This window comes from Aspergillus eucalypticola (assembly GCF_003184535.1).
Source record: "Aspergillus eucalypticola CBS 122712 chromosome Unknown BO83scaffold_1, whole genome shotgun sequence".
In the NCBI taxonomy this organism is placed as follows: Eukaryota; Fungi; Ascomycota; class Eurotiomycetes; order Eurotiales; family Aspergillaceae; genus Aspergillus; species Aspergillus eucalypticola.
This window is the reverse complement of record NW_020290275.1, coordinates 1,458,409-1,483,978: the sequence shown is the minus strand read 5'-3', so window position 1 is coordinate 1,483,978 and position 25,570 is coordinate 1,458,409. Positions and strand designations below refer to the sequence as shown.

The 25,570-nt window shown below is 48.4% G+C and overlaps 9 protein-coding genes and 1 non-coding gene across 10 annotated transcripts; 5 read left to right on the top strand and 5 right to left on the bottom strand.

Moving 5' to 3' along the window:
• Positions 1-249: 249 nt before the first annotated feature.
• On the top strand, positions 250-1,734 carry BO83DRAFT_404860 (uncharacterized protein; the record flags this gene model as incomplete). Its single annotated transcript, XM_025533756.1, has 5 exons — positions 250-367; positions 406-487; positions 582-664; positions 687-1,148; positions 1,241-1,734. The coding sequence occupies exons 1-5, from the start codon at positions 310-312 to the stop codon at positions 1,732-1,734; spliced, it is 1,179 nt and encodes a 392-aa protein (XP_025393527.1). The 5' UTR covers positions 250-309.
• Positions 1,735-2,041: 307 nt separating this feature from the next.
• On the bottom strand, positions 2,042-3,487 carry BO83DRAFT_422541 (MFS general substrate transporter; the record flags this gene model as incomplete). The annotated part of the gene is made up of 3 exons (XM_025535046.1): positions 2,042-2,802; positions 2,861-3,234; positions 3,291-3,487. 3 exons carry the CDS (start codon positions 3,485-3,487, stop codon positions 2,042-2,044), a joined length of 1,332 nt encoding a protein of 443 aa, XP_025393526.1.
• Positions 3,488-7,955: 4,468 nt separating this feature from the next.
• BO83DRAFT_10585 (uncharacterized protein) lies at positions 7,956-8,943 on the top strand. Its single transcript, XM_025525891.1, has one exon. It carries the CDS (start codon positions 8,151-8,153, stop codon positions 8,634-8,636), a length of 486 nt encoding a protein of 161 aa, XP_025393525.1. The 5' UTR covers positions 7,956-8,150; the 3' UTR covers positions 8,637-8,943.
• Positions 8,944-10,078: 1,135 nt separating this feature from the next.
• BO83DRAFT_422539 (uncharacterized protein) lies at positions 10,079-10,405 on the bottom strand (the record flags this gene model as incomplete). The annotated part of the gene is made up of 1 exon (XM_025535045.1): positions 10,079-10,405. The coding sequence occupies one exon, from the start codon at positions 10,403-10,405 to the stop codon at positions 10,079-10,081; it is 327 nt and encodes a 108-aa protein (XP_025393524.1).
• A 726-nt stretch (positions 10,406-11,131) lies between these two features.
• Positions 11,132-12,355, top strand: BO83DRAFT_433506 (hemolysin-III family protein). Its single transcript, XM_025535692.1, has 3 exons — positions 11,132-11,730; positions 11,784-12,013; positions 12,064-12,355. The coding sequence occupies exons 1-2, from the start codon at positions 11,143-11,145 to the stop codon at positions 11,940-11,942; spliced, it is 747 nt and encodes a 248-aa protein (XP_025393523.1). The 5' UTR covers positions 11,132-11,142; the 3' UTR covers positions 11,943-12,013; positions 12,064-12,355.
• Positions 12,356-12,639: 284 nt separating this feature from the next.
• On the bottom strand, positions 12,640-12,729 carry BO83DRAFT_t6. Its single transcript has one exon. It is a non-coding gene; the product is annotated as a tRNA-Asp (tRNA).
• A 708-nt stretch (positions 12,730-13,437) lies between these two features.
• On the top strand, positions 13,438-14,448 carry BO83DRAFT_443534 (uncharacterized protein; the record flags this gene model as incomplete). The annotated part of the gene is made up of 2 exons (XM_025536449.1): positions 13,438-13,747; positions 13,815-14,448. The coding sequence occupies exons 1-2, from the start codon at positions 13,452-13,454 to the stop codon at positions 14,446-14,448; spliced, it is 930 nt and encodes a 309-aa protein (XP_025393522.1). The 5' UTR covers positions 13,438-13,451.
• Positions 14,449-14,709: 261 nt separating this feature from the next.
• On the bottom strand, positions 14,710-17,233 carry BO83DRAFT_443532 (uncharacterized protein; the record flags this gene model as incomplete). Its single annotated transcript, XM_025536448.1, has 3 exons — positions 14,710-16,308; positions 16,536-16,877; positions 16,949-17,233. 3 exons carry the CDS (start codon positions 17,231-17,233, stop codon positions 14,710-14,712), a joined length of 2,226 nt encoding a protein of 741 aa, XP_025393521.1.
• Positions 17,234-20,479: 3,246 nt separating this feature from the next.
• On the bottom strand, positions 20,480-22,921 carry BO83DRAFT_279472 (glycoside hydrolase; the record flags this gene model as incomplete). The annotated part of the gene is made up of 2 exons (XM_025527090.1): positions 20,480-22,133; positions 22,218-22,921. Coding segments are annotated over 2 exons (2,358 nt in total), but the record flags the coding sequence as incomplete, so codon positions are not given.
• Positions 22,922-23,964: 1,043 nt separating this feature from the next.
• Positions 23,965-25,245, top strand: BO83DRAFT_384322 (uncharacterized protein; the record flags this gene model as incomplete). The annotated part of the gene is made up of 3 exons (XM_025532583.1): positions 23,965-24,304; positions 24,365-24,985; positions 25,064-25,245. 3 exons carry the CDS (start codon positions 23,965-23,967, stop codon positions 25,243-25,245), a joined length of 1,143 nt encoding a protein of 380 aa, XP_025393519.1.
• Between the last annotated feature and the right edge of the window lie 325 nt (positions 25,246-25,570).

The window sequence follows — 25,570 nt, the reverse complement described above, 5'->3', positions numbered from 1 at the left end:
TATTCCATCGCGCTTGGCGCCGCCTATATTCCCGACAGATAGTATTGAGGCAAGTTAACCACTAGAGTTCTATTTTAGTCATCAGCAAATCCAGCCCCCCATGTTGGAGTGGCGAAAGAGTATTTGTAGCTGTTCCTGGCGCTTAACGAAACACCAAGCAAAAGAAGATCAGGCTGCTTGTCAGGGACTCGAGGATCCCCTCACCTTCGAACAACTTCTCAGAACCTATACTAGATATTCAAACTTCTTTTTGTTTCTCAAAGACCCCCCTTTGCCTCTCTAAGACCTTCTTGCATCATCAGTCCTCTCATGGCTTCATCCCTGGCCGATCAAACTCCTGAAAGTTCAACGACAAATAACATGGTCCGTTCGAACTCACATATACAACTTGAAACCTGCCACCAGAAATTAGAGTCCACATTCTCTTTCTACTCAATGTGGAAGGGCTTAAGTCACTAGTTCATGCATCGCCCATTTATCATGACCAGTATCTTCTAGATCGCAAGCGCCTTCTCCTCAACAGCCTAGCAACCACACTGGGCAGCATTTTCTTCGAAGCTTGTATTGTTCCAAGAGACTAGCTCAGTGAGCTTCTCGCAGACACGCAACCACGATAGAATCCATGATTTATTCGAGACACTCACAAAGCGGCGCTTTTCGGCCCGTCACTCAGATTCCAACGGCAGGACTCACATTGAAAGATGCCATAGATATGGTAACTTTTTATCTCTCGGTCTTGAAACCTTTCTCACGGCACTATTCTGCGTGGGCATTAGGAAATCTAGCCGAAGAGCGGGAAGCAACACATACCAAGATCGACGAAGGCCTGAGTGAATCGGAAGAATTTAGGATAATCCGCTCTCTGTATCGCTTCCAGTTATGTAGTAATGTATTCGGCATCGGACCCAACAAGGACAAGCTTGATCTTTTCAGGATAGACTTTCAACTCAGTGATACCGAGATTTTAAAGCTACTCGAAGATTTATGGGAACCATGGGAAGTAGAGGAGATCAATTGCATCAATATCTTTGCGGAAACAAAATGTCGTGAGATTCATGATGCTGTGAGCTGGGATTTCAGTGAGAAGAACCCACGGTTTGATGATCAGGAAAGACCGCCCAGTCCGGACGGGGCAGTGAATATACCACGTTAGTGAGCCTCTAAATATATGCAAGCTTTTTATTGTGTTTATTCTGCTGTAGAAACCTAGCTAACTGGCAGACAACCCGCGAATAAAAAGAGCACAGCCATGCTTTTCTAATCGGGACTATTACACAAGGCCTCGAGCGTTTGTATACTATCTTTTTCAAGGTCCAGGAGCACTCGGAATTAGTCAACATAATGGAGCAGACCTTGGTTCTTTGGCTCGAGGATTTCCTTGAAGGAGATGTTCATGGCGCGTTCACCCACGCGGCACAAAGTGGGCGTCGAGTTAGGGCACCGTCCGAGCGAGATAAGAAGGAGGAGCGAAGAGAGCCTTTGCCTTTCCGGGGTGATAGGGTGAACGACTACTCGGAAGGAGCGTATCCGCCATTGGCATGGACACTTTTGTGGAAAGGAACATACAGCAATATGTTAGGAAGCTACATACCTGATGAATTCCACAGGTGGGGGTATGTTATGTGGGATGCGGCCCGGTTGGAGCGCACCGGTGCGAAGGAAGTATTCGCAAGGGGGTGGGACTTGATGTGGGGTGAGAATGAAGATGCGAGAGACCAGAGAGAACTTTTTTGAGCGGATCTGGGGCTGTGTTTCTAAACAGAAAGTAAGCAAGTACGCGGTATTGATGTCGCTCCGTCTATAGTTACTTTTGGGTCAACCAGCCACATGACTGGCAAGCTCATCGTATCACCTCGACGTGGGTTGGTTAGCCAGTTTTCTGATGTTATGTAATTGCAGGTTCCGTCTTTTAAATTGATGCTAATGGCTGAGCTCAGATGTACGTACGTAGTATATGATAGAGCAATTTAGCACTCCGTATCTTGTTGTGTTATCGATCGTTCTCATTTGAACCGCAAATGAAACTCTCATTGGGTTCCGGTCAGACCTTCCACCCTTTTCCGTCCTTCCACTGCCACAACCTCAACGCCACAAAAAATACCATCCCAGCTCCTACCGTAACAGCCGCAAACAGCTGCCCCTTCCAGAAAACGGCATGTTCCAGATCCAATAACGCTCCCGCAATAGGATTGCCAATGAGAATGCCAAGCCCCGAAAACACAGAAGCCATGCCCAACCACGTCCCCATTAGAGCCATGTCCGGACACAAACCCGCCAAAACCGGAGGCATTAGGGCGACAATCGTTCCGGATGGGAAGCCATAGATAACAGCAAAGACGATGGCGCCAGCGTTATTGTGTATGCCCATCCATGCGAATGCGAGGATAGTGACCACAAGACTCACCATAATCATGACATTCAGCGGTCCCAGACGATCAGCGAGCATGTTGGGTGCAATCCGACCGAAGAAAGAAGAGGCGCTGAGAATGGATAGGATGTAGAAGGATATGTTATCGCCTGCGTGGAGATAAATGGTGAAATAGGTCGGGAGATAGAAGTAGGGGAAGTAGAGGCCCACAAGGTCGAAGAAAAGCGCGAGGCAGTAGATAACGAAAGGAACTTCACGAAAGGCCGTGAGATCAAGGAGCCGCCGAGTCTTTTCAAGAGGAGGAAGGCGTGATTTCATCACCGCTATGGAGAAGAGGAGGCCGGCTAAAGCAATAAAGGCAATTATACGGGTTGTCCAGCCGAATCCGACGCGGTCGATTAGTTTGTGAAACACGATGGGATAGATTACAGCGCCTAGCATGTAAATTTCAAGTGAGTATAATTTAATGAAATCAATCGAATCAGGACTTACCGACACTGCCCCCTGATGCAGCAGTTCCAACGGCAAAGGCTCGTCGGGAGGTAAAGTATGTGACGGGTATGGCAAGGCTAGGGATGAAGAGAAGGCCAGAACCGATGCCCACGGCGACGCCATGAGCCAGAAAGAATTGGTAGTATTCCTTGGATATTGAGGCCATCATCAGTCCAAACACGACCAGAAACGTGCCTCCTATCAGCAAAGTCTTGATATATCCTCTATCAAAAATCGGACCAACGACAAATCCCAGTGAAAGTAAGAGGAAACTTTGAACTGTTCCGATCCAGGCTATAGAGGATGGGGAGTAACCTTTCAGCAGTCTGGTTTCGTAGTAACTCTGATAAACGCCAAATGTATTGATTATGCCCCTATAGTCCTCGGGGTCAGTTAACGGGACTGCACAGGGATGATCCAGCAGACCGACCAGGAGTTGAAGAAAAGGAAGAAAGCGCCAGCTACTTGTACCCAGGCAACGATGCCTCCATCGGGTGCAGGAGAAGATGGAAAAGCAGCATCCTGAGCAGCCGAGCGTTTCTTTGTTTCTACAATATTTGGTTTAGCTATGTGATTTGCGGACAGGGGACGTATTGACGAAGCATCGTTATCCGAGGGAACAGCCATGGTCAACACCTTGAGCGAAGATTGTTGAGGAGCCAAATATGGGACCCCGAGGACCACAGCACCATATTGTAATACTGATCATGCTGTCAATAGAGCTTGTCGTTATGCACATCAGAAATCGCCCATTGGTCTGAGGACGACCAAGGTGTTGTCAGTGACCAGAAGAAGAGGATCGCACTATGCTTCGTTGTCGGCCTCCTAAGAAGGGCGGCAGAAAATGCAAAGGAGATCATTTATAGCTTAGCTCCCAGCATAAGCCTCTTATTGGTTACTACTTGGCAGCTGATGAAGCAGCGTGACGAAGCAGCTATTGCTATGGTCATCTCGGACTGGGGTGTTCGTCTCGTTGATGCAAAAGCAAGAGAAGCAGCAAATTCGTCTGTTGTTTTATTTAGGTGATTGTTGGTTGATTCTTGTTGAGAAGATTTTATCCAGAGCAAACGGGAGAACAAGACGTAGATGGTAGGTAGAAAGGAGTGGTCGGTCGGGAAGGTGTGGGCGTGCCCGCAGCAGCGATGCGAACGCTGCATGATCTGGCCAGGTGTTGTTACTGGACTGGGCCAGTACAAAGACTATTTGTAGGTTTATTGTCCGACAATTAAACACTATAAGGCTCGACGTGATTCTATCAGACCAGACTAAGGTCAGCAGATGCAGAGTCTAAAGACTTATTCAGTCACCGCCCCCTGCCCCCCTCCCCCCAACTCAAACCAAAAAACAACACGGCAAGGCCGGCGAAGCAACCGATCATTTGTTCACCTCCGGCTCAATCTCTTGAAGCTCGTCACTTTTCAGGTAGTAGCCATCTTTGCTTAGAACACAGGGGAAGCTGGATCTTCCAAGCTGGAGCCTTTAGTGGTCTTTCCATTGAACTTTGGGAACCTTCTGCGCTCACATGACTCTGTATGTGGCCGACCCTTGCGTCCAAGTGAACCGTAGGACTACTCTGCTGTGTAATGTTATCAACCGAGCTTTGCATTGCAGTCATCTATAAACCAGAACGTAGCCTGTTAGCACAGATAGATGTTTGATTGATGCCAACTGGGTGGTTGCCCATTTGGTTCAATTCAGAGAGCAAAGCTTGTCATATTCATTCGCCTTGCAGGGGAGGTCAAGAGATGACCTCACTTCTTTGTAGACCAGAGTGAGCGATAGAACATTCTGAAATTGCCGATGGACGATCTGTCTCTGAGAATTTAAGCACCGTTGGATCATCATAGTATTACTTTGATCAGGCCCCACATAGCTTAGCGACCGTGGTTTGAATCCAGCCAGAAGAAAGCAGAATGGAAAGATGAGAGGTGGGGATGGAAAGAGTGAGAGACGGCTAGTTTGTCGGACGGCTGCTGCCGAGCCGTTTAGTTATAGGCCGATCGGGACCAGGGACTGCACCTAGTAAAAAACCATTAGACGAAACGCACAATCGCAGTCGCGCCGTCCCTATTTTTGCCCTACATGGTACTCTGCTCTTCTTATGAGAAAAGGGAACAGAAACAATTCTGTCAAGCTGCCATATTGCGTAATATATAGTGGCTAGGACAAATCATCAGCTGTACTTTGTTTTCGTGTGCATGTCGTTCACCATTCCTTTTCCTGCTACACCGTGGATATCACCTCAGATTGGTACACGAATATGGTGGCCTCTGGGTCTCAATAGATTGAACTTACGCCCAATCCATTCCCATTGGCGAGTGCTTAGATGACAAGCGACCGTATACCATCAGGTCAAATTGTGAGGACATGTGTTATCAGTAAATGCCATGAAATGGGCGCCATCCGCGCATGACTACATACAAAAGAGCCGAGCTTGCCAGATGGCAGAAGGTCTATACTCACCAACACGCCGCGCAAGCGACAGATTGCATCATCCGATTCAAGCAAAATTTAGTTGCCGAGGACAGCGACCGGAAAAAACCCGCAAGTCGGGGTGATGCCCAGGCAGGTTGAAAAACAGGGATGGCAGCATGAATATGCCCATTAGGGAGGATCATCTCCAAGACCCGCCAGTCTATTGAAGTTGCTACCCTCCTTGATGACGAGACACTACCAAAGTCTCCACTGCTGGAGGGGGTCAATAGATGGTCACATGGATCAGTCCCGCCACAGTCAATTGAACTTTGGCATCCATGCAGGGATACCACTGTGGTTAGTTTCCTGAAGGAAATCAGCAGCGTCGCAACAATTGGGCGACTTATGTCGGTAAGCTGACACACAAAGTGCAATGATGCCGAGATCCAATGCGCTTGTTCACTATCGGCCCCTTTAGAAGGCTTGCGTTGATCAAAATCTTCCTTTATCAAAGACTAGCCGGCAATCCTTCAGCGAATCCACTTGGAAGCCTGGGAGATATTGCGCCATATGACTGAGTCGTAGCCCACACCGTTAATCTCGGCGGTCAATCCCCGATCGTGTCACCCTCCCATTTGTGCGACATGGTCAAATCCCGAAGCCATGCCCATTTCATTGAGGGCATGCTTGGTGATTGACCTCTTCCGCGGCGGTTGGTCTAGGCACGTGGGGCCAGCAAGCCTATCAGCGTTTGCAAGAACTTCTTTAGACACTGCTGCAGACAGAAGCTTATCAGCATTCCTAGGGAAATTCTAGACCAGTTAATGGACCGTAAGAGCTTGAGGATTTGATGATTGTGAAGTGCCTGTGCAGTAGGTGGTTATGGCAAACATACACCTCATCCAGTATGTACGTCCGATAAAGTTTTTGTACCCGAGGGGTCCGACTGGTAAGCATCCACGGCAGCAGTGGCGCATTTCCAGGACACCGGATAGGAGATAGTGTACGAGCCAATGGTAAGACAGTGAGACTAGTACCTCGCTGAGAAAATTTTTGTGGGATCAAAAACCTAAGAGTTTAATCTCCTGGCTAGACCGGGGAGGGGCGCGGAAGAATAGGAGAGAGTTAGAGGGACAGAGAGGGGCAAGAGAGCTAAAGACTAGAACAGAAAATGCCAAACAAACATTTCTTGGAATTTCGCGCACTATTGCCTTTGGCACTCCTCTTTCCCTCCCAGCCACCACTTTTTTTTTTCGGTTGGTTGGCCCTGGCTTTGTTGCGCTGACTGACTTTTCGCCCCTTTTGCGACCATGGTCCGGGCGCGTTGGCGCGCAAAATGGCCGCGATGGGAATTGTGTGCCGCTGTAGAAACCAGAAATTGAAGACAAGGTGGTGGTGGTGCACGGAGATGAATTGATGAGGGTAGTGTTAGCCTGAAACTTGCATGAAAATATTAGCTATAGTTTTGAAGAAAGTCATGAATGCCCAAAATTGGAGCTATGACCTCTGCCCGCGACAGCATCTATTGCAGATGGTGGGTAGCTAGTAAGTAATTGAATGACATCTCCCCTTAATCAGGATATTTGTCCAGCGATAACCCTGAATGGAAATCCCTCATTGGTGACATTCATGTGATGTAAAAGAGTGGAGTGCATATGCAGAGCACAGAAGCATTGACATTGCTAATAGTCAGTCACAAAAGCAACCCAAAGGGTAAGCGACAGGTCTGCGACCGTTCTATGAAATCGATCGTGATAGACAGGAGACAAGGATTATCAGGGCCCTATGACGGGAGTTCCTGGTCAACAGGATCGCCCACGTTAGCGTCTTATCACGCAAGATAAGCCGGCGGTCGCATTTGCCACAGACGTGATGGGATCTGCGGATAGCACCGGCTCTGGTGGGAGGGATCGCCACCGGGGTACGTACGATGTTTCTATGTACAGAGCATGTCGTGGAGGCTGTGGTGGTACGAATTGGATGTGTCACCAGAGTGATCTTCGACAATCCAGACTGGGGGGGGGAGAAGTGGAGGGAACCATGAAAATCAATCAGTGAATGGGTGGATGTGACTCTGAGTGTGACTGTGACAAGCGAGTCGAGAAACTGAGACGGTGACAGAAATCTCCACTAAGTTTCCGAGAATAGAAAAAAAAAAAAAGACCACCGACAAAAACAAAAACAGACACAAGAAATCTAAAATAGAAAAGCTAACAAAAAGAAAAAGCCGACGAGCTTATCAGTCCCACGTGCCCGTGCACGGACTGTCTGGATGGGCTTCTGGAACATTGGCGCTCCTTCATGATGATTCAATGGCTGATGCGGTCCCTTTTACAATTTTGATTTTTTGTTTCAAGATTGTATAATATTTGACTTGACTATGATTGTTTCGAGTCCAGATGCATTGTTCACACGCAGCCCATTGGCTCCAAGTTTGACTGCATCATCAGACGCGTCTCAGGAACAGCAGAAAAGAGCAGGTTCGCCAGGAGGGACCCGCGATTGGGCTGTGTTTGTCGGCCTGAATTGCGGGCTGGAACAGTCGGTCTCCACCGGGCGATCCACCGCAACGTCGATTTGGCTTTGGCAGACCGAGTTCTAGAGCGTTCGCCCACCAGGTTTTCCTGTCCCATGACCTGGCGGTTATCAAGCTTGCTCATCCTCCACCCTGTCAAAATGTATATAGACCTTCCCCGACCAGCTCGGAGAGAATTCTTTTGACATTCAGACAAGCAAAAGCCAAAGCTCCTTCTTTTCTCCGGACCTTTCGATTCTTTCGCCCTTCCCTCTCCCATTTCGGGTGCGGGACTCTGCATCTGCTCCTCCATTAGCACACGCAGCAGAGAGGCAACACAGAACTACGCTAGACCATACAATGTCCTACACTTCCTCCTCCCGCTTTTCCAGATCACCTTCCCCCGCGCCTCGCACTAGACGACCTTCTCCGTTGGAAAGAACCTCATTGCACCTCCGTCTCAGCCTGCTCTCCGGCGAGAAATATGACCAGGAAAGCAGTGCCAAGGAACCCGATCTTCGTCGCTGCCTCAGCCATGCCCACATCCACGCCAAGTCCATGGCTATGGTCAAGCGAGACATTCGCGTCCACATCCGCTCCATGGGCATGGCCATGGACGATGACAGCGACGAGGAGCTCCTTGATCACGAAGTCCTCCCGCCGCCACCGTCGCGCCGATCGTCCCGCAGCAGCTCCAAGTCCGCTGCGGCCCCACGGGTGACGGTATCACCCAAACCCAGCGAGAAATCGAGTCTGCTCGATAAGGGTCGCAAGTGCTTGGAGAAGCTTTTCCCTCGCAAGAACAACGTGCATCTAGCTCAGTCTAGAGTTACCGTCGTCACTTGAAGCCCGTCCATCTCTTCGCCTGCTCGTCTCTCGGTTTAAACCCCCACTGCTAGTGCTTATCGGTTTCGCCACCAACCTCTACTACCCATAGTATGATGATATCCATCTCTGCTTGTGGTAATCACGCCATTTCGGGTACCCGCGCCCATACCCATGGTGCTTCACCGTCACCTAGACTGCCCGTCAGAGTCTCTTGTCAGTCCTATTCATCCCGCCAGTCCGTTCGAGACTGGCGCGCTCTCATCCGGTTGAGAGCCTTGACCTGACGCCGGCTTCTGGTCGTGAAGTCCATATTACTATCTCCTTCACTTTTTCCTACCTCAATGTATCTTCCCCTATCATGTCCTTGAAGCGGGCTTCAACGACCACGATGTTCGGAAGTAATGTGTGCCAGTCACTATTTCCTTTGTTTACTTGTCTGGGCTTGGAGTTATAGCGTGCTTTGCTTTTGCTTAGCAATGGATACCAATTAGAGTATAGAAGACCATAGATTAGATTTTTAGAATCTATTTTGTCAGTGACATCTATCTTCCTCCCTCTCAAATGTAGTGTGTCTTTGTGTTCCCCCATTTCATCCCCAGCTAACCCGAATGACTCACCCAAATCACCATTAACTAGCACCAACACCACGTTCCACACACGGTCGCACAACGTAACCGTTCACAACCCCTAAAACAGCCAATCATACTATTATGCACCTCATGACTCGCAAATGCTAATACTCGGCTCTCAAGCCACCTGGCACAACCCCGCCGTGGTTGGAATAGCCAACTTCGGGCCGACGATAACAAAGCCGCTCTTGCAGCGGCTAATTTGATATTCAGCCTGAACCGCGATAGGCCGACAGTTCCCGGGCCATCCTTGTATGTATGCAGGTCACCCCCTCCTTGGCCGCACCTGCATAACCGAGACGTATCTCGGTCAAACATGTCGTGCTCTGTTTCTCTGATGCCGTGCAATGCCCTACAATGCCGTGCGGGCCTGAATTGCGGTCGGACCGACTTTACACCTCATATTCTCTAAGTTATAAGATGCCAGTTCGGGATTTGTTGACGCCACCGAAGTCATTAATGTTGTTTTCTTATTTTGTTTTTTTTGTGTCTTATCGATTGCTACTGATGATTATGAGAGTTCATTGGAGTTTAGTAAAACAATAATAGACTGATGAGTAAGGATGGAAGGTAAATCTGGGCCCCTCTGCGCTATCCGCCAGCGGTCGCGCGATTCGAAGCTTGATTCGGCTGGATGTCACCACAATCTCGACTGAAACATGATAAACTGACATAACTGGTCATTGAGACAGACCCTTCTGAAGAGCAGACGGGAAATAGGATAATGAAATATAAGTTGGATGAAAGAAAGGAAATGGCAACACCCCGTTGACTAGCCGAAAATGGGGAGTCAAATGGTACACGTCCATAGCTAAAGCATAATCCATGTCTTCAGAGGTGAGGCAGAAATGTCGTCCAATCCACAGTGCGATAAGCGCTGACTTCCAAAGCTCTTAGCCCAACGAAAGCCTCCACGATCAAGTATAACCTTGCAGCAGCATACGTGCAAGCAAGGGGGAATATACTCCAGAATTCGGCCTTCAGTGGCAGTACTTTGGAGACCTTGACAGATTCCCTTGTCAGTCGCGCTTGCTCCACGTCTTCCAGCTTGGATTTCCAGAAGATTCTGCAAAAGAAGCGCTGCCAGCGTCCTATCCGATACCAGGCAGCTGACGTCTCGAAGACCCAGAACGCAACAGTGTTTCCGAACAGAAACATACTGCATACTCGCCAGAGGATGAGCTCCGCCTTTGTTGGGAACCCGAAATTCCAGCCAATGAGATGGATCGAGGCATATAACAAAGTCGCAACACATAGGAAGGACAATTAGGCACGCATCAAGTCTCTTCCATGGAGCGTCAATGCATGGTGCAACTGGGTGTATAAGCTTGGGCTTTCAAAGCACATGAGCTACCTGGGGATCAGTGGTTTGGTATCAGCCGGGAGGAGAAGGATATATTCAGCTGGAAATGCGATATATTGGCAGGTCTGTAGACTTAAGGTATCTCAATCAGTGCCATTCGGACCGGTGGGGGGGGGGGATTGAATCTTATCTCTAACGGTATATACGTCGATTGAATGGACGAGCTCTGCTCGGCTAAAAGGAAGAGAGGATGAGGCTAGACATCAGTACGTGCCGGGGTACCATACTACATCTACTATATGAAACAGCAACCCCAGGCACGCCCATGCACCACTACAGTACTACGTCCGGGGCCCCCTGTCTGTTCCTGCGCACATCCGCCTGTGATAGGCTCGTGGGCCTCATCTTGCATGCGCCACTCCTGGGAGGCACCCCCTCACCCAACTCTTCCGTCAAGCGCCTGGTGTGACAGAAGCTCGATTCCTCTCCAAAGAAAACTAACCGCCCAGTAAAATATTGACCCAGTCCGCTCAACCATTCTCATTACCTTGTACGCTCTACTTCAAAGTAAAAGAAAGATACAATTTGCGATATGCAAGCAACATTCGCGGACAATCCATCGACAACGGAAACACTCCCGCGCCAGCGGAAGCCTTCTCCTCTTCCCCCGGGAGCCATTGCGGAAGAACCAGCAACACCGGAGAAAATCTTCTTCGATGACGGTGCCCCCATTCTTGTCTCTTACGAGGAGATCCCCGAATGGTATCAAGACAATGAATTTATTCGACACGGCTATCGACCTGTCTCCAATTCCACCCATGCGTGCTTCGCCAGTTGGCTATATCTGCACAATGAAACCGTGAACATCTATTCGCATCTAGTTCCAGCCGTCTTCTTTCTCGCAGCAGAGGGCATGTTCCATCAGTATCTTCAAGTCAGATACCCAGAAGCCACGTTATCCGACCACGCCATCTTTGCCTTCTTTCTCCTGACTGCTGTTATATGTTTGGGTCTGTCGACTACCTATCACACATTAATGAATCACTCCCTCCAGGTCTCGGAATTGTGGTTACGACTCGACTTTGTTGGTATTATTGTCCTGACCCTGGGAGATTTCGTCTCGGGTATCTACATGGTCTTCTATTGCGAGCCTCTATTGCGACGGATATACTGGGGCATGGTAGGTTCCCTACCGCACCGTTTGGTACATAAATATCTAATAGGGATTTGAAGATCATCTCACTGAGCTGCATCACAATAATGATCCTCGTGAACCCCAAGTTTCAAGGACCCTGTTGGCGCACCTTCCGTGTCGGCACCTTTGTCGGCACTGGACTATCTGGCTTCGCACCTCTAATCCACGGTACAGCATCTATGGCTTTGCCCAAATGATGGTACAGTCCGGCATGCCATATTACCTAGGCGAAGGAGGGCTCCTCATTCTAGGTGCACTTTTCTATACTGTTAGTACACCGACCTAAGAACTAAGTCCCATCATGACAAGTGAATATAGATGCGCATGCCAGAATCAATGAAACCTGGGAGACTTGACATTTTCGGTTGCTCTCACCAAATATTTCATGTCCTGGTCGTCCTTGCCACGGTTGTTCAGCTGGTTGGCATTCTCTCCGCGTTTGATTATAACTACAACCATGGCGAATGCAGGCTGCCATGACGTGACGATTTCTCAGCCATATGACCCCTCAGTTATAACGATACATATCTTATATCCGCGCTCATTTCATCTGTGTTTACTAGAGATGGTGGTATAAAGACGAAGTTCGGCACTTACTATTATACGCTACAACAATACCTCACGTCAGCATTTAAAGAATCATTTCAACGAAACCAGCTATAATTTCCTATAAAACACACCCTTTGTACTACAAAGAACACCCGCTCTACAATAATGTAAATCAGAGGAGACTTATAGAGTAGACATACTTACTTAGATCTCATTATCAGTGAACGAATCTGAAGAAAATCCCAAAGAAAATCATTATTACAACAAACAGTGTGTCAAAATTACAACCTCAACCTGAGATGGATAGAAAAAACTGGCAAAGATACGCAAAAAGAAAAAAGAAATCTCCCCGACTGGGAGTCGAACCCAGGTCTCCCGCGCTTGTTCCCGAAAGGGATTGACAAGCGGAAATCATGACCGTTAGACCATCGAGGACTTCTTATTAATACGCTGCATTTATCTGCTATATGAAATAAAGAAAAATTAATTATAGCCCTACCATAGCGGGTATGGAGGGTAAAAGTAGTCAAAATATTACGATTTACTTTACGAAAATAGCTGAACACCAAATGATACCAAATGATCCCATACACTATATACTAGTATGGAAATAGGGAAAGCCTCGTAGACTCACAAGTTGCCTGTGACGAGCTCACCATCACCACATAACATGCAAGGCTTTCTGACCTGCTCCCTATGTTGTTCAGCATATCCCAGTTTCTGATTACCCTGCATGATATTGCTCAACTTCCCGATTTATTTAGCTGTAATATGCAAACGGATTTTCTATATATCAAGCCATGGTTCGTAAGTCTGCACCGACGACATGGCGATTTCCGCCAGGCTTGTACCGAACGGGATGTTCCCGTGCCATTCGCAAGGACATAAAAGTACCTAGAATATCTGCGCTAAGTACTATACATAAGCCACCCACCTTTCAGAGGGCTTTCTCGGAGAATAAAAAGATATAAGGTCGTCACTAGCGGCTGGTGGCACTTCCTTTCGCAGTACAACAACTACTAGCTTTCCTCTCAGCTGACTGGTGCACTGACCCCCCCAATCTGCAGCCTAGCCCATCTTGTGTCTGTTTACGCGCCTGCATCTTCCACTTTATTCAAATTTCCCACACAGCAAACATTTTCACTTGAAGAGACGCAATGGAAAGAGCCGCAAGCCCAATTTCCACTTTGGTCGGGCTAGCAACCCGAGCTGACCCTTCGCCTCTACCGCCCCCTCAGGAAATATTTGTCCATATCCAGGAGATGTATGACTCTGGGAAGCCATTCTACACCAAAGAGTTGTTCCAAGATCTCAAACAGCAGATACAGGATGCTCGCGATGGAGTTATCCAGAGTATACGTGTGCCAGTGTTGGATGGAGTAATTGTTGAGTTTCCAGTACTCATAGGGCAGGTCTATCCAGCACATGATGAGCCTGGTATGGAGTACATTATGTATGTGTTTTTATTGATACATTTCTCATGCTAAGCTGCCTTAACTCACGGACTTTGATCTGCGAAGCCGAAACCCCTGTATATCATATTCATCTCTGCAAGAAGTACTTGATGATGATAACCTAGGGGATTATCTGCCCTACAACCATATCGAGATTGGCCATTACAAGTATCTACGGGATATCTACACCAAGGAGCTGTACCTGAACAGTTCAGTTGATTCAGTACATGACGCAAGCAAGCTCCTACAAGAATGTCGCCAGATCTGGGAGAACACCACAGAGTGCCAAGAGCTTCGGGTAAAGCTCATGTCAAGAAAGACTGTCCCTATTACCAAGATCGTTGGGATTGCGCTCGGATCTTTCGCAACAGTCTACCCTGAACTACAAGATCGATCGGTTTTTCAGCACGCTCTACTTTTGACTCTCCGTGACGTATATTGCAAAATGCACAATGTGTCACAGGATGCTATTCCATGTTTTGCACAGGACCCAGAATGCAAGAAGAATGATATACTTGCTGCAGGGGAGAATGGAATCAAGATCGTAGAAGACCCCGACGCCTTTCTCAAAGTTGATGAGTCCACAGTGGTGGTTTCGGTTGCTCCGGATATTGCTGTGCGGCAAATTGTCTTTGATATAGCTCGGCCAGCTGTCCTGATATGGAGCAAAGTAAGGGATGAGAATGAAGATCATATGTGAGTTGCTCATTTTCTCTTCCTCTTCCTCTTTTTCTTCTTCCTCCAGTCTACGGGATATGCAAACTTATCTTGTCTAGGACCGACCCTGTTTCTCCACGCGTGTTAACTTGCATACGGGAATACTATGATGAATTTGATTTCCCTGATTATAATTCATATTTTTCAGACCTTGCGGTATACATTCGTCGGAACTAGGGTGGAGCCGACGAGGACGCAGGATATTAAACCGAAGAGACTTGTCAGAGCAGAGTCAGCGGATCTGTCAAAGGATGTCTACCATTTGCTCATCGTATAACTCCAATCCTAGGGATCTGGAGCCCGCATGCACTGCTATGTTACTAGCACTTCCTGATTCTAGTTCGGGAGGTAGGTTGAGATCCCATAGACGACATCTAACTCGGGCAATAAGTTCGAACTCTCGTACGTCCCAGTGACACGATAAATCCAGTGATGTCCTCAGGTCTGCTACGAAGTAATTCATATCCATATCCAGAATCTTGTAGAAATTTTCGTAGTTTTCAATCCACTTCTGAGGTAGTTCATTCCCAGGAAATGATGTCCAGCTGGCGCCGAATATAGTTTGACTATATTCAAACAACTTCAATAACTGTTCCGTCGTTTCTGTCCATTCTATAATCTTAGGAACAGCCGTCATCATCCTTCCCAGCACTGGAGTCCATTGTGGTCCTTGAGCCACTTGTTCTGGATTCAAAGGTCGTAAAAACGACCAGATAATTCGACAGAGATCCCATGAATATGTCCAAGGCAACTTCACACCGCAATACAATGTAGTCTGGATGTCATCGAACTTGTCCACTAGCATCTCAAATTCTCCTTGTCCCCCGGCAACTTCCGAATAATTGACTTGTCGAAGAAACTGCCATGTTGCATGCTGATCACGGAACATCCATCCAAACTCTCTGTTTGAATCTTCCCATTTATCCCACAATTGTTTCTCAAGCTTCGGCAACGGGTTTTGCAGATATAGAGAAAAGTTAAAGACCCTGTCTCTGACGCTGGCGAAGGGGATGGGAAGTTCGTCATCGCCTAAGGTGATGACAGATTGATGTGTAGTTTGTTCCATGAGCAGATGGAATTCGCGAATCAAACTATTTTCTTCTGGGGACAGTCCTGAAACAATGTACCGCTCATTCGGCCTTTCACTGGCCCAAGGCAGCAGCCATCTACTGGTAGGAGGTTGTCTGAGCGAAAGTGCGCAGGTCGATACGAAATGATAAGAGCCCGTGACAGATTTTTCTCTGAGAATGACAGGGTTGTTGTATCCACCGAGAAGGAACAAACTATCTTGCCCTTTCTTATATCCTCGATCTGGGAGGGAAACCGATAGAGTTGCTCTTTCATCAAGCGTCATTCTGATCTTTACACGAGTTGGACCACGCTTGATACTGCCACTTAACCCGCAAACCTTGATAGCACAAGTGCGCAAGATCGGCGTAGCTGCACTTAGGTGGCTCTCACTGTCAAAGGCAAGGTAGGATCGGAATATTACATGACCTGAGCCTGAGACTTTATTGTTTTTTCGGTTGAGTCTTTGATTCGTTGTTGAAATGGGTGTAGCGGTCGTGGATACTGCTTGCGACCAGTCTGGGACCCAGGAGGGGAGGTCGAATGTCTTCTTTATTGTTAGACCAGCTAATTCGAGAACATCCATGGAATTGCAAACTTCCATAAGGTATGCAGATAGGCCGGTGTATACACTTTCAACGGAAACGGTGTAGTCGGGTTTAAGTTCACTCTGGGATACCAAGCTAAGCACGGCAAATACCTTGTCCCGCGGATCGGAACATTCATAGGAGGATGCTTGGGCTAATATGGGTAAAAGTTCACGATCGGTAAGCCCCTACCAGTGTTCATTCCAGAAAAGCCAGTCGGGTATAGGAACGTCTTCATTGGCCAACGCAAAGGGCGCTTTAGGCCATGTAGCTGAATGTGCACCGCATAGTAACTCAGGGTTCCGAGCTAGTAATGCTTCAACAAGGAACCATAGTCTGGTGAACAATGGTCTTTCTAGAAGAATCCTAAAGCTCTCCGAGTATCTTTGTTTATATGCTCATGGCCAGTGCTCACTTCGGAGCCTGTTACAGCGATGCTGTTGAGAAAATCCAAAGCTTCTCGACTGTCGGATGTTTCTTCACCCAAGTAGGCAAGGACTTTAGACCCCCTTTGGCAGATTTTTCGTTTCAAAGAGGTTTGTTGACTTTTTACTTTGAGGTTAGCCTGATCGATGCATAATGAATCAACCCATAAGAGTCGATCAAACTCCTGGTTCCTTATAAAGCGAAGCGCCTGTTGGCAATTGTATGATACATGAACAGTGTCCCAGTACTTGCCTACGAAGACAATGTGGGAATTGTCGGAGTCTTCGTTTTCGTTGGCTCGGGGCATATGATAAGACTTCAAATGATTCAGCTGGACAACTGGGGATGTTCATCACCTCCTGGTCAATATGAAGCAGGCTATCGAAAGGGCCAGCATTCAACCTGACACTCTTTGGAGGGTAGTGTCGGGAATGGACTCTCTTCAGAGTCTGTCGGAGGTTCGCTGTCGCCATGTTCTGTGCTCTCCTCTGATATAATTGTGTTATCTGAATTGAGGCATGATGGCCACAGAGAAATATGAGATAGGTCGTTCAGTGGCAGTGGTGAATCTGTGAGTTCTCTTTCTTGCTCGATGATCGCAATGGCGAAGCAATGATTGCAACATGGAATACCACTTGCCACACTGGCATCTGGCCGTTTGCAGCTTGAACTGTGCCAAAGGCTCATTGTGTGTTGAATTGATGGAGGAGACTGGGAAAGTGAAAGACTAAGGGTGATGGTCTGGAAGAAGAACGTTTTGGTCGGGAGGAGAAAGGACAAATGGGCGACTTAGAAAATACGGGTGAATCGCTGCTTTCTATAATTGGTGACCGTGAATCACGGAAACTTGGGATTCTAGTTATCTGGGTCGGACTGAAAAGGGATGAGACCAGACTTGATGCTTGAAGCTGAAAATGATAAGTTATCCGACCCAGTTGAAAGAAGTCTAGGCCCCATTTATAGGTCAAGGCGCGTGCTAGTTCACTTGGAATTTGGGGGATTTTTTTTTCCAACCTATCGTAGACAAGACCCGGATTATCACCGATTTCCAGGCATTTATCTCATCTAATACTCATAGAGGTTGTCTTTCGGGGGGTCCCACAACACTACTTGCTATCCACTAATTTTAGGTAGAGAAAAATCAATTCAAATACGCTCGAACTATCTTACACAACCCAATAACTAGTCAAGGAATTCCGTCCCCTCCCAGTCATTAGAGTTATAAACATCTCTTACGTTGTCTTTTTCCAAGCAACAATTGAGAGAGATAAACAGAGGTTATAATTATTCATGCAACATACAGGTTTTATAATTCCGCTGGCGTGAGGGCCTCACAACACATTCATGTGCACAGCACCAAAAGAAGGAAATCTACTCATTAGCGATAGAGACAATATAGCTTTATAACATATGCTATCTGGTCTGCAATGCTGTGGAATTTTTTTGATTCTATAGTTGTTCGAGACATTGAACAGGTATTTACAGTTGAAGCAGTCGACATTAGAAAGGACTTATGGAAAGTTGAACAACTCGCTGGACTGCACATCCAGCCCGCCCATGTCGCTCAAAGACCAGATTGGTGCATTTAGTTAGTATGATAACATTATACTATTACTGCTTGAAATGGTGATTTTCTGCGGCTGCTTCTAGGAGGTTCAAACTTCCTTGCAAAAGTGTCTTTAATACCATGAGGACGTAGAAAACTCTACTTATCACCAGAAGGGCAAAAAACTGCGCAGTTGTGTGAGTGGAGTAAATTCAGCCCACCTCTTTTGAATTTAGAGAGTATAATGTTACATTATCATCACTCATCACCCTAAAAATCCACCGCACAACTCCACTCTGCAGTACAATTAGCCAACAAGTATGAATACACATCCTCACCGTTACCCGTCCTAGTCTCCTCGCACGTAACCAACGGTGATGAACTATCCGTCGACTTGACACAACGAGCAGTATTCCCTCCATCGGCATCAGCACACTCCCACACCCCCGAGGTGCTCGATGTCTCAGTGCAGGAGTAGCCTCCGGAGACACCACAAACAGACCAGTCGGAAAAGGTGAAATCAGCGACTAACTTCGTAGTCAGGGCCTTCCCTGTATTGGAATTGGTCGCTTCATACGCAAGGTTCTCGCAGAAGTCCCCGTCGGTGATATCTGCTGATGAAGCGATAACTTTATTCCCGTCGTTGACCGTAATACAATTGGAGTTGACACAGGACTTCTCCACTGTCTTGGTGCGCCAAATGGCAAAGGCCTGGGAGGTTTCCGTAGCGGTTGCTGAGGCTGTAGAGATGGTTGTGCGGGAGCCAGAACAGTAGCTCACATGGTCGATGATGCCCGTGGTAGCACAAGCGACGATATCGCCGTCCGCTTGAGTGAAGGTGTAAGGGTACGGGTCTATAGTGCGGTCGACGCCCACGGTGGTGCGAGAACCAGTGCAGTAGCTCACATCGTCAATGATGCCCGTGGAGGCGCAGCCGACGATCCAGCCATCGGCCTGGGTAAAGGTGTAAGGATATGCATTGGTGGTCGTCTTGGTCGGCAAAGCTGTGTATCCGCATGGGTTGGTCCCGACAGTGAGGGTTGGGTAACTTCCGCTACCCCCGCTGCAGGAGCAGACGGTGTCATCCGATCCACTGTCAGGATCCTGGGCCTCTACGCAAAGAGGGATGCTGGAAGTGATACTTGCTTCGGCAGCGGTGCCGGTTTCTGTAGCGGTGATGGCCGCTACCTCACTACCGTAGAGGGATCGGAAGACGGATCCCAGGTATTGATCGATCGATGATTGCAATGCAGAATTGGTGGACGCGGCGGTGGGAACGAACTCGTAGTAGATGGTAGTGCCTGCTCCGCCCATGGTCACGTCCGCCGTTTCAGTGCTGGTGCTGGTGCTGCTCGTGCTGCTGGACTCGTCGTCGCTGTCGTCTCCACTGTCGTTGCTGCTCCCGCTGCTGCCACTGCTCCCGCCACCACCGCTATCACCTTCTCCCCCAAAGCTCCCATCCAGATTGAGGTCAGGAGGGCAAACTGCACAGGCGCAGAATATGAGACCTTTATCCGTCCGATTAGAGCTGGTGCTCAAAATGTACGGGACATCGATGAGAATACTTACAGTGATGACCGGTGTGCTCTCCAGAAGAGGTAGGGGTCGGTCCAGCAGGGGATCCTGTGCTCATTCGAGTAGTACGAGTGTTCAGGACCGGATCAGTAGTGCTGGTATCGGTGGGGTAGGGGTGTGGCGTAACAATAGTCGTTGAAGGAGACAGTGTTGTGCCCCCTGTCACGCTGGTTGTGCCCCCAAATACTCCAGTCCATGCGGGACTGGTGTAGGTGGCATTTCCAAAGGACCAACTGACACCTGCAATAGTACTTGTCGTACCCCCATAGACGTTTGTCACGCCGCCCACCGTTCTATTGGGTACGAAGTCAGCTTTCATCAATATATATGGTGAAATGGGGAAAAGATGTTTCTTTGAAAGGAATGTTGGCTACTCACGGGGTATACACCACAGGAAAAGGAGTGGGAAGGATAGAGCTGGTCTGATAGACCCTGGATTGGCCTGGCGTGATGGCCTGATTCCAGACATTGATATAATTGGTAGTGACGGGAGCGATAGAAAGTCGCGTGGGAATGGCCGAATTCTGCATGGATTTGTAGGTCACAACGTTTCCGTTATCCAGGGTTGTGGTCTTGGTGGCCGTGGAGGCCCATGTGATGTGCGTGTCCCACTCGCTGAAGGTAATGGTGGTTGTAGTTTCCAGCGGCTTGGGCGGCATGATCATGAGGCAAGGCGGCACGCAGGTTACGACTGGAGAGGGCTCCATCCAGACAGTTGGGTCGATGGTGACAGTCGTAGTGCTCGTGGTGGTGGTTAAAGGACTGGTGCCATCATCATCATCATCATCTGAGTCTCCTAGATGATTGGTCTCCAGGTCAATGGCCCACTCGGCCGTGCCACCGAAGTTGAACTGCTCGTAGTATGCCATCCGGCTCGCGCGCGTAGTGGAATTCATGTAGCCTACCCATTGGGTCTCGTTATAAACCAGAATATCAGTGTCGTACGTGGAGTAAGTCTGGGTCGTCGTATCCGAGGCTAGAATCTCCTCCATCTCGGCCTCAGCGATGTATCCGGCTGTGTCAGTGCAGGGTCCTGCGGCGCCCGCAGTATCATATGTACACCACGACTCATAGCAGCCCGCGGTGGTCATATGAAAGGAACGGCCGTAGCTGGAGACACCGACGCGAATGTCTTTTGTCGCTACCCCAGCTTTGGTGATCATCGCCAATGCCCACATTGTTTCCGTCATATTCACATGCGAGAACAAACAGTCTCCATCGCTGCAACCCCATTGCGAATATTCGTTGCCCAGATCCCAGATACCATGAAGATCGTAAGTCATGTAATTGATATAGTCAACGACTTCGGCCATCTCAGCGATTGGGAAGGCTTTCAGATACCAGTACGATGACGGAGCAGTTACCGAAATGATTGTATCATTGGCCACGAGTGCACGCAGGACTTTCAGAAATTCCAGGTAATTCTCGCCTTCATCTGAACCACCTGCCGGAATCCCGGAGATATCAGGCTCCCCAGGATACTCCCAATCGAAGTCGACTCCATCAAGTTCTTTCTCAGTAATGAAATTGGCCACGTTCGTCGCGAAGGTCTCACGATTTGCCGCAGCGGTTCCCTCACGGAATATCATATACGTGCTGCTGCTCGTAGAAAAGTCCCATCCACCAAAGGACAAGATTCGCTTAGTCCCAACCAGTTTCAGAAAAAGATTAAAATCTGATTCCATCCCATCTACATTGATAGAGAAGTCGGATGCAATGTTTCCAAAGCCGAAATTGACATGCGTATACTTCGTAGTATTCACGTCAGAGGCCTGCCATCTGAGACACGTACGGTTGACACTGCTGGCTTCCAGATAACCAATCACATCATATCCAGACGGCTCCTCGGCATAGTTGGTAATGTTCGTTCCACAATTGTAGATGCAACCATTTGAGCCAGCGGCTGCGGTACCTGGGGCCCCTGTGGAAGCTCGCGTGTCATTGCAGTACAACGGGGTAGTACCACACTGACCCCAGACATCACAGCATGCATTTAGAGGACACGGGTTTAACTGAGCCCAGTAAAAGGAAGTGGGTGCATCAGTGAAGTTGGTTCCCGGCACCTGGGGCCCACAAACAGCGTTGGTTATAGCTGCCGGGTAGGGGGCATTGCCAGTAGAAAGACAAATGTTGGTCCCCGCCTGCAAGTCATCACATCCGTACCAGCCCCATGTATCGTTGTTGTAGGAGTCGATCTCCGCGACCGTGAGGCTATAAGTCTGCGCCAGCGCCGAACAAGTGTCACCGGACTGGACTGTGTAGGTATAACAGGTGCCGTTGCTATAAGCGGATGGGGAGAAATCTGGCAAACCCCCGGAGGAGCAGCACACATATTGTCCAACTTCCAGTGTCGAGCATAGATCTGAGGCAGTATTATATTGGTAGAACTCAGCAGCAGTGATACCACATTCAGAGACGAGTGTAGCACATAAATCACCTGACACGACCTGGATATAAGAACAGCTGCTGTCACGATGAGCCAGATGAGCGTGGGTGTGTGAATGAGTGTGGCCGTGGAAGTAGCCGTACTGAGAACGACGGCGAGTCAACGAGTGGGATGAGGTAGTTGTATTTGACGTAATAGTAGTGAATGCACCAGTACTGTTGCGAAGCCCTGTTTGACTAGTCCACAGGGTTGTTGTTCCAGAACTGTGGCTGTCATAGTCCGATATACAGTCGGCCTTGCTCCAGGATTGAATGTATTGTTGTACAGTAGTGATGTCTCCGTTCGTTGAAACTGCCACACCCAAAGTATTATTGGCGTTTGAACCGCAGTATTGCAAGATTGCCCGGTCGTAAGTGGAATTTTGTGACAGGGAGATCATCTCATTGAGTGCAAAATCAACGTTGGGAGTCAGCTGCAAACTGCCACCAAGGTAAACCCCGACGCTTACTCGATTAGAGTAGCCGAATAATTCTCCCTTGTGAGGGTTGGCAATCAGGTAGCTATGCATATCTCGCAGCAGAGCGAGAAGCTGCGAACTCCCCGGCGGGGAGCTGGCTTTCCAAATGCCAACCTCATACGTAACAGGAGAGCTGGAGCCGCTGTCGGATGAATTGGTGCTGGATGGACCCCAGGAGGCAAGGTCTCCGGGGGTTGTGCAAGTGTAGATGGTTGAATGATGTTGAGGATCAGTCACAGTGTTGTAGATGTTGAAATCGAGAAGCATGCTTTCATTGCACTGCGCGAGTCTTTCCAAATCAGGGTAAACAAACCAATCGGCTGGGTCTGTGCTGGAGCAGGGCGCAGGGCACGGCTTTGGCTTCTGCACTCGAGCTCTTGCCTGGATTTCACGCTCCGTGCTTGCCAGCGCTGGGTGAACCAGAAGGCTGCTCGCCAACAGTCCACCCGTGAGCTGCGAAATCAGGCGCATATCAGGAATTGCCGCCGCTTATAATTCAACAGTCGTTAAGAATGCCAGGAGTATACAAAAGAACAAAAGGAACGACTAAAAATGCGAGGCTGCAAGGGAGAAATCTAAGGAGAGACACAGAGTAAAATAAGTAATGAACGGCGGTGCTAAGCAGAATCCGGCAGAGAAACTGATCTTTGGTGCTTCACAAGTGTTGAGAAATATAGCCATCTTAAATCATTTGAGGTATACCACTCATCCTCTAGGCATCACTATCACACAGTGATTCATAATAGGCTGCAATATTCTGTATAGTATTATTCTATTCCCTTTTTTTTGGATGTAGTTACACCCGAAATGAAAAATTATTTCCGAGACCCCACTGGTCAATGCAGGCAGTCGTGACCGTCCACAGGATCCGGCCCGAAACTAGTGAGATCCGCCTCAACCCTAACACAGATCCGGGGAAGCTCAGATACAACCAGACCACAATATACCCCTACCAGTAAGATTTGGTGGGACCGGGCAATTTCCGACTTGCCATTGCTATTTCTCAAGCCCCAAACACCGGGTAGCTGCGGCCTAACCGAAGGAGTATGTTGTATGAGGGATTTACTTGTCTCTGGCACGCGATACTGGCTAGATTTTGTTAGTTGACCACGCCCATTGAGTGTCATTTCCCAATAACAACCCAGACCATGAGTTTAGCTCACCTTGCATCGCTATCGGATCCACTGTTTAGTCCGATATGAAGATGTTATTGCAATCTCTGGTGGATGGGCTAATTCTTTACGCGGTGTGCTCAGAAAAGGGCTGTGGACGAGGGAAGCGTTTCACCGAAATCGTCATACTATAATGGCGTCGGAAATATAAATCTAGTTCTGAATTTCCTGTAGAAAGAGAGCATTGTGAGTGACTATATTTTCAATGATTTGAGCACCGCAATGTTCCGATCTTTTGTTGCCTTGGGGTTCACTATCGGCCTGCTGGCCATGCCAGGAGCTGCCGTTACGGTAGACAATGCCTTCAATATCTATACTGGTACTGGTACTGGTAGCTGCGCCAGTCGATTGTCAACGCTTACGAACCTGTGGAAGGATACAAATACCTTGGTTGCTGGTCTTGCTACTGCGTATAAGACTGCGGTGGGCACGGAGGCGACCGAGGATCGAGTGGTCGCCCAGAAGCTCTTTACGGCATGGATGGGAGTCCAATTTGATAACTCTGGTGACGCCCCGGCACCTATAGGAGAGTGGAGTGGGACTTACATGGCGGCTTTCAAAGGTTAGTGGTCCCTTTTGCTGTCAAGAGACATGCCATCCTGAGATGTCCGAAATCAAACAGAAAACTTCGATGTGCTGGAACAATTCGTGGCCAGTGGAGAGTATCCGTCTTGGAAGACTCCGCCTAAATTATTTTGTGACAACTTTGGAGACTGGTTTGACTGGACAGATCAGGCATTAGACGCTTCAGGAAAGCCCGTGGAATTGAACGGAGTCGCTCTAACTATTGAAGACATGTTTGAGCAGGTAAGGGAACAGGATGGATATGATGCTCACCGCCCATACTGGGTTTCCGACCTGGGTGTCTATGTCTTCCCACGGCCAACATCGACCGGCGATTTGTGCGGGCAGAGTTCAGGCAGTAAGACTCTTCAGGGGGTGAGCATTCCTGGCTACTGGCAGGGATACTACCAGGCTACTGTCAACGGAGAGACGGAAACCATCGAATACGACGACCTGGCGGACATTGTGCTGCTATGTCCCGACTCCTTTGATAGTAAAGTCCCGTGGCAGTACGAAACCCTAGCCGACCTGTCAAAACTCAGTATAGGGGAAAAAGTGCCTCTGTATGATGTGATGCCTCGGAGTAGCACCTTATTCCACGAACTGTGGCACCTGATGACTTTCTGGATGGGGAAGATATACGATGAACCCATAACTGGCCGCCTTACCGATCACAAGTGTAAGTTCCCCTCCGAGTGGCTGTTTAAGAAGGCCAAGTCTTTGCGCTGAGCCTGACATCATTATCCTCAACTGCTAGATCTGGTTCAAGATTGTATTGTACTTGCGGCTGGTTGGTACAGCAATATGCATCCCATTCAGAATGTGGAAAACTACGTGTATCTGGCAATAACTTGGTGGTTTTGGGTCGAAAAAAGGGTTGCCTTTTACGACGGCAGGCCTCGTGCCTGGAATTGGGACTCCGAAGAGGAGGACTATTAGGGGGAATAATTCATATATAAATAGACACCTTATAGCCGTTGCTGGCGAGGGATGAGCCCCGGCAACGAGCTTTAAAGAGTGTATACGAACAGGAAGGCAGTTTCTTAGCTATATCTCTCACTCTCTTGTAGCCTGGAATCTTCTTTTCTACGACCCGACATTCTCTCAACCGGCTGATCTCCTGTTCGCATCGATATTTGATGGATCCTGTGTAATGGTGCCTTGTCTATGCGGTCAATAGAGTGAGGTTTTCATCGTATCCTACATGTGTTCCGGTCTTAGTACCCCTGTAACCTTGGCGCAGGATCTGTATCTTGCATGTAGT

Coding starts and splice junctions, on each gene's coding strand:
- BO83DRAFT_10585 (XM_025525891.1), top strand. CDS start 8,151: ATGTCCTACACTTCCTCCTCCCGCTTTTCCAGATCACCTTCCCCCGCG.
- BO83DRAFT_433506 (XM_025535692.1), top strand. CDS start 11,143: ATGCAAGCAACATTCGCGGACAATCCATCGACAACGGAAACACTCCCG. Junction 11,731..11,783: donor GACGGATATACTGGGGCATG/GTAGGTTCCCTA, acceptor AGGGATTTGAAG/ATCATCTCACTGAGCTGCAT.